This window comes from Rhinoraja longicauda, chromosome 18 (assembly GCF_053455715.1).
Source record: "Rhinoraja longicauda isolate Sanriku21f chromosome 18, sRhiLon1.1, whole genome shotgun sequence".
NCBI classification, from domain to species: domain Eukaryota; kingdom Metazoa; phylum Chordata; class Chondrichthyes; order Rajiformes; family Arhynchobatidae; genus Rhinoraja; species Rhinoraja longicauda.
The window spans coordinates 31,158,245-31,170,954 of NC_135970.1; the positions used below are offsets into that span (position 1 = coordinate 31,158,245).

General features: G+C 44.4%; 1 protein-coding gene across 2 annotated transcripts in view; it reads left to right on the top strand.

Moving 5' to 3' along the window:
• Positions 1-12,281, top strand: part of LOC144602372 (glycogen [starch] synthase, muscle-like) — a 60,245-nt gene extending 47,964 nt beyond the window's left edge. For both annotated transcript variants that reach the window (XM_078415429.1, XM_078415430.1), the window contains exons 13-16: positions 808-903; positions 4,607-4,770; positions 6,620-6,700; positions 10,379-12,281. In XM_078415429.1, coding sequence (XP_078271555.1) covers positions 808-903; positions 4,607-4,770; positions 6,620-6,700; positions 10,379-10,675 — 638 coding nt within the window. In that variant the 3' untranslated portion in view covers positions 10,676-12,281. The remainder of the gene's footprint in view (positions 1-807; positions 904-4,606; positions 4,771-6,619; positions 6,701-10,378) is intronic.
• Positions 12,282-12,710: the final 429 nt, after the last annotated feature.

Sequence of the window (12,710 nt, forward strand, 5' to 3'; positions counted from 1 at the left end):
GGAACATTTTTCCTGCATCTAGCCTGTCCAATCCCTAAAGAATTTTATATGTTTCTAAAAGATCCTCTTGTATCTTTCTAAATTCCAAAAAGTATAAGCCCAGCCGATCCATTCTTTCATCATATGTCAGTCCCGACATCCCGGGAATTAACCTGGTGAACCTACGCTGCCCTCCCTCAATAGAACTGTCTCCTTATGAAAACAGGCTGCTGGTTACACTGTGGGAGGGCATGGAAATTGACAAGCAGTTGCTTCCATCGACATTTATTCAATGATACTCTGTTCAACAATGAAGCAAACAGCCTTTCGTATTTTTAGCTTGCAGTAACAAAAGTAAATTTTTAGCTGATAAGAAAAACTTTGTATTTTACCGAGATCAAATATACTCAGCTGCAGTGTAAACTCTGTGACGACGTGGTGGCGCAGCAGTAGAACTGTTGTTGTACAACGCCAGTGACCCAACGTCGAACATGACTACAAGTGCTGTCTGTGCGGATTTTGCACATTCTCCCTGTGACCGCGTGGGTTTTATCCAGGTGCTCCGGCTTCCTCCCACACTCCAAAGACGTAAGGGCCTGTGGGTGAATTGGCTTCGGTACAATTGTCCCTAGTGTGTAGGATAGTGCTCGTGTACGGGGTAATCGTTGGTCGGTGCAGACTGGGTAAGCCGAAGAGCCTGTTTCTATGTTATATCTCTAAAGTCTCTAAAGTGCTCCACCAAAATATCAAACTGTCCGTGAAGCTTCATCGGTTTGCTGGCTGGAATGTGTGCTTGTAACGCGGACTGACCCTTTGTCTCCCCCACAGCGGAGTGCACCGTGATGGGTATTCCCAGCATCACCACCAACCTCTCCGGGTTCGGATGCTTTATGCAACAGCACATCGCTGACCCAGCTGCGTACGGTAGGTCCCTGCCTCCCTCCCTCCATCCTTCCATCCCTGCCTCCCTCCCTCCATCCTTCCATCCCTGCCTCCCTCCCTCCATCCTTCCATCCCTCCCTCCATGCCTCCCAACCCTTCCTCCCATCCTCCCTTCCATCCTCCCTCCTTCCCAACCCTTCCTCCCTTCCACCCTGCCTCCCATCCTCCCTCCCACCCATCCTCCCTCCCTCCTTCCCTCCCATCCTCCCTCCCTCCCAACCCTTCCTCCCATCCTCCCTTCCACCCATCCTCCCTCCCTCCCTCCCATCCTGAAGGGCCTGCTTTCTGTGCTGTATCTCTAAACTAAACTTAAACTAATCCTCCTCCCCTGTATACACCTATCACTTGCAAGGCTTTGTCCCGCCCCTTTCCTGTCTTTTCCAGCTTTCTCCTTACCCCCTACTGCTATCAGTCTGAAAAAGGGTCCCGACCCGAAAGATCGCAGAGTTCATTTTCTCCACAGATGCTGACTGACCTGGAGAGTTCCTCCAGCATTCTGTGTTTTGCCCAAGAAAGTAAAATCTGCCTGAATAAATCTGCACTGTGTTCAAGTATTCATTATACAGTGCAATTATGGTGTTACTGAAATAATCTGAGACTACAATGTATGTCTTTTCTCTAATTATTTTTTAAAAGTAAACCTGAACCAGGGAAACAATAATTTGGAAATGTGTGAAGAAGGGAAACTACACTTTCTACCCCCGCCCCACCATGGCCAGAACTGAGCTGCTTTAATTAAAATAAATCCCCTTTTCAGTTATAACAAACTGATGGATTGATTGACAAGATTGATCTGTTCAAAATGTAATTAGATTGAGCAACTGACGCACTCTACCTTGCACCTCGCTAACTGAATAAAACACGGATATAAAACAGACTGGCCTTTTGTACGTAATGCTGGCTCAACTCACCTTTTATCTGGTATCTCCTTCTGTTAGATAATCATATTAATGATTGCTGCGTGTAGCCGTTATTTTAGGCCATTGCTTTCAATAATATAATTAATGTACTGAAAAACAGCTCTCTTCTTTATAATATGCTGTGCACCATCAAATCTGGCCCAGTTTGAAAGCAAGCAGTGCCCAAAAGGGACGTGTTGCTTGTGTAATGACATTAAGGAGAGGACCAGCAGAGTCCAGATCTGTGTTAATAAAATTACCCACAATGGTGCTAATGCCATGAGCAAATTGGATAACACCTTGCATTTCCTCCCAGTGAATAATCGTTCAACCACACTAAGATTCATTGTTATTAAAAACTAACAAGAGCTAAATTACAATGAAGGCTTCTTTGGAGCTTTGATAAATATAGTGTCATTGAGAATCACGTAGACTCATTTTTAGAGACAATAGCAGATACAGTCATCATTAAGAAGAACGGACAAAATGTAAAGATCTTAAGAAAGGCACATGAATAGGGAAGGTTTAGAGGGATTTGGGCCAAACGCGGGCAGGTGGGACTCACATAGATGGGGCATCTTCGTCAGTCTATTGGGCCGAAGGGCCTGTTTCCATGCTGTGCGATTATGACTATGATAGTTTGGTTCTTCAAGGCCGAACACTGTGGCAATGTTCACAATTTGTTCTCCACCTTCCATCCGATGGTTAAATAGAGGCAGGTTTACGCTGAAAAAACTCAGGTGCTTTGCAACGGAGTTCTAGAGACAGAGTTCAATGTCTGCAATGGGGTAGTGGCGAATCAGACAGTTTCCCAACGTATGCAAGGAATGTTCAGATGCTTGATAACAGAGGGGAAGAAGCTGTTCCTGAGTCTGGTGGGGCGTGCTTTTAACCTTCTGTACCTATTGCCTGACGGGAGCAGGAAGAGGAAGGAACGAGCAACCTAGGACATCTTTGATTATGTTGGCTGCTTTTCTGAGGCAGTGTGGAGTGGAAGTGGAGCTAATGGTGGGATGTCTTGTCTGTGTGATGGACTGGGCTACATCCACAATTCTGCAACTTCTTACTGTCTTGGGTAGAGCTGTTCCCAAACAAAGCTCTACAACCCAACAGCATGCTTTCTATGTTGCATCGGTAGACATTTGTAAGAGTCATTGGAGACATGCCAAATGTCCCCAGTCTCCTCATGAAGTAAAGGCATTGGTGTGCCTTCTTGGCTGTCAGAACCATGTGGTTGGCCCACGATGGATCTTTGGTAATATTAACGTCAAGGAACTTGAAGCTCTCAACTATTTCCACTGCGGCATTTACCACATAGCCAACATAACCTTTGGTGTGGAGTCACAAGGAAGGGCAGATGCTGGAATCTTGTATTGAACAAAAAGTGTTGAAGTAACTCAGCAGGTCAGACAGCACCTCTGGAGTACATTGATAGGTGAAGTTTCATGTCAGGACCCTTCTTCAGATTCAGTCCCATCATTATCTTTATTGTACTTGTAGAAGCTGATGGTAAAGAGCACATTTTTGTAGCTCCTCTCTGATTTAATGTTATCATGCAACTGAACCATCCGGCCAACAACCAGAGAACGATCGTGAGCTACTATCTCCCTCTTTGGAGACCCTTGAGCTATCATTGATCTGACTTTATTGGACTTTATCTTGCACTAAACGACGTTATTCACGTTATTGGGCCTGTCCCACTTAGGCGATTTTTTTAGGCGACTGCCAGCGACTGTCACAGTCGTAGCAGATCGGCGAAATGTTCTTTTACCCTACAACAATGACCACGACAATGCCGAGTCAGGTCGATACAAGTTACTTTTTTTGTAACTAGAAACTAGTACCTGGCTAAGAGATTACACCGTCTTCGGAAACATCGCGAAATTCCCACGCTTATCAATGCTTCTCCGGTGTCCTAATTTTCGCTGAAATCACTGACAAGTCTATAATTGAGTTTTGAAATATAACATCTTGCCTGGGTTACTTGAAAACCAAGCTTCTTGGTAACAAGGCATAAACTGGATTGACTTCCAGTTTACTAATAGCAGTAATAAGAAATTTAATTTTAAATGTGGTTAGATGGATTTTTGTGCGGAGTGTGGACATTCTTTGAAAATGTACGGGAGATGCATATCTGATTTCTGGGTTGCATATTTGGGTTGGGAGCCTACTTTAAAAGTAATCGCTGATGGCCATAAACATTGCGAAATTCCCACGCTTACCTGACCGTCAAACAGTCACCTCCAATCTACCTGTCAAATGTCCTGTCGGTAAATAAATTGGTTAAACACAAGTATTTTATGGTATCTTCAAATGATTTTACTTAATTTAATATTACGTACTTCTAAATGCATCTGCGTCACCCTAGCAAACCTGGGGACAGCATGCGACAGCGCCCGCAATAAGCAACGATACCTGGCGACAAGCCAGCTGTCGGCAAGAAATTTCTATCCGGAAATTTCTCAACGATGCGCCGAGATCCACTACGATTCTTTGAAGACTCCTCACGATCATGCCCGCGACACCCCGGCAAACTGTCGGCGACAGCCTAGTCGTCAGCAGTCGCCTTAAAATCGCCTAAGAGGTCCTTATTTCCCTTTCTATGTATCTGTACACTGTGGATGCTCAATTGTAATCATATATAACTTTTTCCACTGACTGGTTAACGTGCAACAAAAGCTTTTCAAAGTCACCTCGGTACACGTGACAATAAAGTAAACTCAAACTCAAAACTCAGACTTGTCTTGTTGGTCAGAACTCAGTCCATGTTCTATTTTTCCCCTCAGGGATTTACATTCTTGACCGTCGGTTCAGATCACTGGATGACTCGTGCAATCAGCTGACCTCCTATATGTACAGCTTTTGTCAACAGTCTCGTCGGCAGCGTATCATTCAGAGGAATCGCACAGAGCGGCTCTCCGACCTACTGGACTGGAAGTACCTGGGAAGGGTAAGGCTGTGCTCTAAATCATCACATTGATTGAACTTCATTGTAATCAATATTTAACTCCAATAAGTTCCAATGCTGCATTGTCACTTATTACAAAACGTTTAAAACTAGAAGTTCCATGTGCCATCATCTTCACACTGTAAGGGCAGCACAATCATGCAGTGGGTCGAGCTGCTGCCTCACAGCACCAGAGACCCGGGTTTGATCCTGACTTCAGGCGATGTCTGTGTGGAGTTTGCACGTTCTCCTTGTGACCGTGTGGGATTCCTCCAAGGAGCTCCGGTTTCCTCCCATATCCCAAAGACGTGTGGGTTTGTAGGTTGTGTAAGAAGGAGCTGCAGATGCTGGTTTAAACCAAAGATAGACACAAAAAGCTGGAGTAACTCAGCGGCACGGGCAGCATCTCTGGAGAGAAGGAATGGGTGACATTTCGGGTCTCGAAACATCACCCATTCCTTCTCTCCACAGATGCTGCCTGTCCCGCTGAGTTATTCCAGCTTTTTGTGTCTATCCCAAGTTTGTAGGTTCATTGGCCTCTGTACATTGCCCCTAATGTGTAAGGAGCACATGCAAAAGTGGGTTAACAAAGAACTAGTGTGAATGGGTGACCGATGGTTGAAGTGGACTCGGTGGGCCAAAGCCCTGTTTCCTTGCTGTATCTCTAAACGAAACTAAATTACTTTCATTTCCTCCCTGCTGGCTTCGCTGAAGCACTGTACCCATATCATCTAAAATGCAAAATCAGAGGTTGCACAGTGGCACAGCAGTAGATATGCTGCCTCACGGCTCTAGTGATTCGGGTTCGATCCTGACTATAAGTGCTGTCTGTATGGAGTATGTACGTTCTCCCCGTGACCGCATGGGCTTTCTCCGTTTGCTCCGGTTTCCTCCCACACTCCAAAGGTGTACAGGTTTGTAGGTTATTTGGTTTTGGTAATTCGGTAAACTGGTCCCTCCATAACTCCCTGGTTCACTCGTCCCTTCCTACCCAAACCACCCCATCCCCGGGCATTTTCCCCTGCAACTGCAGGAGATGCAACACCTGTCCCTTTACCTCCCCCCTCAACTCCATCCAAGGACCCAAACAGTCTTCCCAGGTGAGACAGAGGTTCACCTGCACCTCCTCCAACCTCATCTATTGTATCCGCTGCTCTAGATGTCAACTTCTTTACATCGGCGAAACCAAACGCAGGCTCGGCGATTGTTTCGCTCAACAGCTTCGCTCAGTCCGCCTTAACCAACCTGATCTCCTGGTGGCTGAGCACTTCAACTTCCCCTCCCACTCCCAGTCTGACCTTTCTGTCATGGGCCTCCTCCAGTGCCATAGTGAGGCCCACCGGAAATTGGAGGAACAGCACCTCATATTTCACTTGGGCAGCTTGCAGCCCCACCGTTATGAACATTGACTTCTCCAACTTTAGATAGTTCCTCTGTCCCTCTTTTCCCCTCCCCTTCCCAGTTCTCCCTCTATCTTCCTGTCTCTACCTATATCCTTCCTTTGTCCCGCCCCCCCTGACATCAGTCTGAAGAAGGGTCCCGACCCGAAACGTCACCCACTCCTTCTCTCCTGAGATGCTGCCTGACCTGCTGAGTTACTCCAGCATTTTGTGAAATAAATACCTTCTATTTGTACCAGCATCTGCAGTTATTTTCTTAAACGACCTGGTGTGTCGGATATTGCTTGCAAATGGGGTGATCGCTGGTCGACGCAGACTCAGTGGGCCGAAGGGCTGTTTCCACGCTGTATCTTTAAACTAAACTAAACTAAACTTAAATGTCATGCCTTTGTGAGCCAAAGGCGTTGGGAGAATTGGTCTCTTTGTAAAGGAGTTTTTAATTAACTTTTCAGTATTACGTCCATGCAAGACAACTGGCCTTAGCCAAAGCTTTTCCGGATTCCTTCACTTCAACTCTCTGGGAGCCTGAAGTGGTAAGTGACTGTCCTATTGTTTATAACGTTGGGCTGTTAGTGCCAAAATCAGGGTTTGCTTGTTCTAAACATTACACTACTTAATTTCCTTTCAGAGTATATTGAAGTATAATTCTGGTGACTAGCTACTTCGAATCAAATTACTAATAAATATTGGAGAGAGTGGAAGAAAGTTAAAACCATGTGTGAAAAAGATAGACACAAAGTGCTGGAATAACTCAGCGGATCAGGCAACATCTCTGCAGAACATGGACAGGCGATGTTTCGAGTCGGGACCCTTCTTCACATGGGGTCTGTGGGATCTAAATCTGCACTGCAGATGCCGGAATCTTGAGCAGAAAACAAAGTGTTGGAAGAACTTTGTAAGAAGGAACTGCAGATGCTGGTTTAAACCGAAGATGGACACAAATCTCTGGAGAATAAGGGTCTCGACCCGAAACGTCAACCATTCCTTCTCTCCAGAGATGCTGCCTGTCCCGCTGAGTTACTCCAGCTTTTTGTGTCTATCTTCTGCTGGGAAAACTCAGAGGGTCTGGCAGCATCTGTGGAGGGAATTTGATCAGAAGAAGGGTCCCGACCTGAAGTGCCTCCACAGATGCTGCCTGACCCACTGAGTTCCTCCAGCACCGTGTGTTATGCTCAAGATTCCCGCATCTGCATTTTTGTCTCTCCAAGGAATATTCAGATCTATAGCATTTACAGTAAATTCAGATCCATAAGATTTATATCATTATGCCAAACGTTTTTTTATTGCGTTTCAACAGTTAGATTTCAAAGTTTTCATACGTAACCCAAATAAAACCACAGATGAGAACACAAGGAAATGCAGATGCTGGTTTACAAAAAAGACACAAGGTGCTGAAGTAACTCAGCAGGTAGACAGCATCGGTGAAGAACATGGATAGGCAAGGTTTCAGATCAGGAAGAAGGGACAATAGACAATAGGTGCAGGAGTAGGCCATTTGGCCCTTTGAGCCAGCACCATCATTCACTGTGATCATGGCTGATCATCCACAATCAGTACCCTGTTCCTGCCTTCTCCCCATATCCCTTGACACAGCTATCTTTAAGAACTATCTAACTCTCTCTTGAAAGCATCCAGAGAATCGGCCTCCACTGCCTTCCAAGGCAGAGAATCACAGATTCACAACTCTCTGGGTGAAAAAGAAATTCATCATCTCCGTTCTAAATGGTCTACCCCTTATTCTTAAACTGTGGCCCCCGGTTCTGGGGCCAACATCCCCCAACATCACGAACATGTTTCCTGCCTCTAGCGGGTCCAATCCCTTAATAATCTTATATGTTTCAATAATATCCCCTCTCATCCTTCTAAATTCCAGTATATTCAAGCCCAGTCGCTCCATTCTTTCAACATATGACAGTCCAGCCATCCCGGGAATTAACCTCGTGAACGTACGCTGCATTCCCTCAATAGCAAGAGTGTCCTTCCTCAAATTTGGAAACCAAAACTGCACACAGTACTCCAGGTGTGGTCTCACTAGGGCCCTGTACAACTGCAGAAGGACCTCTTTGCTCCTATACTCAACTTCTCTTGTTATGAAGGCCAACATTCCATTAGCTTTCTTCACTGCAAGCTGTTCCTGCATGCTTCCTTTCAGTGACTGGTGTACAAGGACACCCAGATCTCGTTGTACTTCCCCTTTTTCTAACTTGACACCCCATTCAGATAATAATCTGCCTTCCTGTTCTTGCCATCAAAGTGGATAACCTCACATTTATCCATATTAAACTGCGTCTGCCATGCATCATAGTATCCTCCTCACAGTTCACACTGCCACCCAGCTTTGTGTCATCTGCGGTCCCAGCACTGAGCCTTGTGGTGCCCACTAGTCACTGCCTGCCATTCAGAAAGGGATCCGTTGATCCCGACTCTTTGTTTCCTGTCTGCCAACCAGTTTTCTATCCATGTCAGTACCCTACCCCCAATACCATGTGTTCAAATTTTGCCCACTAATCTCCTATGTGGGACCTTATCAAAGGTTTTCTGAAAGTCCAGGTACACCACATCCACTGGCTCTCCTTTGTCCATTTTCCTAGTTACATCCTCAAAAAAATTCCGGAAGATTAATCAAGCATGATTTCCCCTTCGTAAATCCATGCTGACTCGGTCCGATCCTGTTACTGCTATCCAAATGTGCTGCTATTTCATCTTTTTTTATTGACTCCAGCATTTTCCCCACCACCGATGTCAGGCTGACTGGTCTATAATTCCATTTTCTCTCTCCCTCCTTTCTTAAAAAGTGGGATAACATTAGCTATCCTCCAATCCACAGTAACTGATCCTGAATCTATAGAACATTGGAAAATGATCACCAATGCATCCACGATTTCTAGAGCCACCTCCTTAAGTACCCTGGGATGCAGACCATCAGGCCATGTGGATTTATCAGCCTTCAGTCCCATCAGTCTACCCAACACCATTTCCTGCCTAATGTGAATCTCCTTCAGTTCCTCCATCATCCTTGGTCCCCTGGCCACTAGAACATCTGAGAGATTGTTTGTGTCTTCCTTAGTGAAGACAGATCCAAAATACCTGTTCAATTCGTCTGCCATTTCCTTGTTCCCCAAAATAAATTCACCTGTTTCTGTCTTCAAAGGACCCACATTTGTCTTAACTAATCTTTTCCTCTTCACATACCTAAAGAAGCTTTTACTATCCTCCTTTATATTCTTGGCTAGCTTACCTTCGTACCTCACCTTTTCTTCCCGTATTGCCTTTTTAGTTATCTTCCGTTGCTCTTTAAAAGTTTCCCAATCCTATGGCTTCCCGCTCATCTTTGCTATGTTATACCTCTTTTATTTTAGTTTTATACTGTCCTTGACTTCCCTTGTCAGCCACGGTCGCCCCTTACTCCCCTGAGAATCTTTCTTCCTCTTTGGAATGAATTGATCCTGCACCTTCTGTATTATTCCCAGAAATACCTGCCATTGTTGTTCCACTGTCATCCCTGCTAGGGTCTTTCCATTCAACTTTGGCCAGCTCTTCCCTCATTCCTCCATAGTTGCCGTTGCTCAACTGTAATACTGACACTTCCGATTTTTCCTTCTCGACACAAAAGGTCCCTGATCCATGTCCTCCACAGATGCTACCTATTAGCATTGAGTAATTGAAGGAAACAGAAAGTGCTGGAGGAACTCAGCAGGTCAGGCAGCATCTGTGGAGGGAATAGACAGTCGATATTTAGGGTTGGGACCCTTGTCATAGTCAATAAAAAAGGGCCCTTCAGCCCAACCTACGCACGTCAACTAACATATCCCACCTACCTGCATTTGGCTCATATCCCCCTAAACCTATCCTATCCATATACCTGTCTAAATGTTTGTTAAACGATGCGATAGTACCTGCCTCAACTACCTTCTCCGGCAGCTCATTCCATACAACCACTAACCTTTGCGTAAAAAAAATTACACCTCGGGTTCTTATTAAATCTTTCCCCCCTCACCTTAAACCTATGTCCTCTGATTCTCTATTCCCCTACTTTGGGCAAGAGACTCTGTGTGTTTACCCGATCTATTCCTCTCATGATTTTGTACACCTCTATAAGATCACACCTCATCCTCCTGCACTCAATGTCATTCATGTAGAAACGTGAATACACACAGTATGTTGGTCCTACTTTCTAGCGCTGTATTAACAAACCTGTTTTTAAATTACAGAGTGAAGGTTTCTGTTATCCTAGGCCAGCCTCCAAACCCCCATCACCAGCCACATCCCTCCATTCCAGTCCCTACCACAGCGAGACCGAGGATGACGAAGAAAGATACAATGAAGACGAAGAAGCGGAGAAAGATCGAATGAATATAAAACCGATCGCCATAATCAGTTCAAAGTTGGAGAAAAGAAGGGTGAAGAAAAAGAGCCAGGCCAATGAGCCCAGTTCCCCAGGAAGCCTTAGCTACAGCTCGAGTGACCCTGAAAACCACAGTGACCTGAGGGCAGAGGAAAAAAACTAGAGCCTCAAGCTACAATGTTTACAACCACAGAGCTACCACGTTATACCAAGTCTGCAGTGAGGTGTAAATAGAGGGTGAGACGGTGAGCTGTCTTTAAATGAGTGCAAGCTGTAACATTAAAATCTCCAAATACCAATATAACGCTTCCAAGTCACGAGACACAGTAGCAAATTGGAATTTCAGCCCCACATCACTGAGATTGTTGCAAGACATTTCTGGGAAATCTCTAAACCCGACGAACTAAAAATAAACGCGTTGATTGGTGAACCAGAATAGTCGGACTGATTTACATGAGATTGTAAACCTACACTGCAAGTTAGATTAAATAGAATCTGCATGTGTGCCACTCGCATGCTTCTCTCGACAAATTAACACATCTTCACATTTCTTCTGTGTAGAAAGGAACTGCAGATGCTAGTTTATGCCAAAGTGTTGGAGTAACTCAGCTGCTCACGCAACATCTCTAGAGAAAATGGATAGGTGACATTTTGGGTCAGAATAGTTTGACTATAAAGAAGGGTTCCGATCTGAAACGTCACCCATTCTTTTTCTACAGAGATGCTGCCTGACCCGCAGAGTTACTCCAGCACTTTGTGTCTATCTTCCCATTTCTTCTATCAGTTTATGGTAGAGGGTACATTTGAGGTAGATTATTCAACACTCAAAACTGGATGAGTGAGAGAAGCTCGATTATTTTCAGTGCATTGCACAGCTGAGATTATTTGCACAGGAATTTAAAGCTTTGCACACTAAATATATGAATTCAGTTTAATCAATTAATAACCATTAGAAGCACTCCAAATGTACAGACAACAATCCGTAAAGCTCTCCGATAATCACCCTTCTGTTATAAGGATCTGTTCGACATTATCATCAAATGGGAAATATGCAAACTTGTTGATTGAAGAATATCTCTTTTATGATTTTTAAGAAAAGCCGTGTTCCTTGTTTTCTATTTTAATACAATAATCAGGTATGTGATTAGAGAAATACTTTGTTCAAAGCATTAAGCAAAAGGATGAGCCCACAAAGATCATGTGTGAATATTTAGTTAAGGAGGACTGAGAAGTGGGTGAGGTTGTTGTATCTCCTTCCTGTAGGGGGCATTTCCAGCCTGGATTACCCTCATCTTTGATAGTGGGGGCTGTAACACTGAACTGGCATGAAATATCCAACATGGGAAATGAAGCACCATCTCCTCAGCCTCAACACAGAGCAACCATCCAACACTTTGGCTGCTCATAAGGAGAATGACCATGTGGGTTCAGGTGCTCCCAGGGAACAGTACAAACAAATGTGGAACGCAAGAGCTATTTTTGAGTTGAATGTGGCACTTTAAACAAACTACGGGAATACATCTCCATTTCTGCTCTGAAAGGAAATTGTGAAATTTACAGTTGATGATTTTTTTCTCATTGTGAACCCTCGGTTCATTTGTTGAGGATCTCGCTGTACCTTCCTTCCACAGTTTCTGCTGACTTTTGCTGCTGCTCATTTCCATGGCTGTTCACCGTTGAGGATAAACTTGAAGTTAAATGTATCGGTAATTAATTGGCATTGGCAGGTGAAAGTGTGAGAACGTTATTGTATGGGCATGCAAATAAATGAGTTACTTTTTTAAATAAGAGGTAAATCTCTTTTTTTCATGTCCCATTCCGCACTAAAGCAATGAATCAAAATACCTGGCTGTATCACATTCAATCTTGTGTGTTTACTTGATATAGCTTAATATCACAACCTTCATCTCACAAACTGTAAATGTTTACCTGATATTGTTTCATCCCACTTCCTTTATCACGATGCTCAGACATTCAGTTGCACTAACTCACAGCTCAGGTTGGAGCAGCAAAGAGCTTGTACACATTTGTTGTCTTCACGATCTCAGGGTATCTTAAAGCACTTTTGATGTTATGCAAGGAAACGTAGAAGTGAAACTGCACGTAGAAATTACGGGGTAAGTGGAAGAAGACACAAAGTGCTGGGGTAGATCAGCGGGTCAGGCAGTATCAGTGGCGAACATGGATAGGCACGGTTT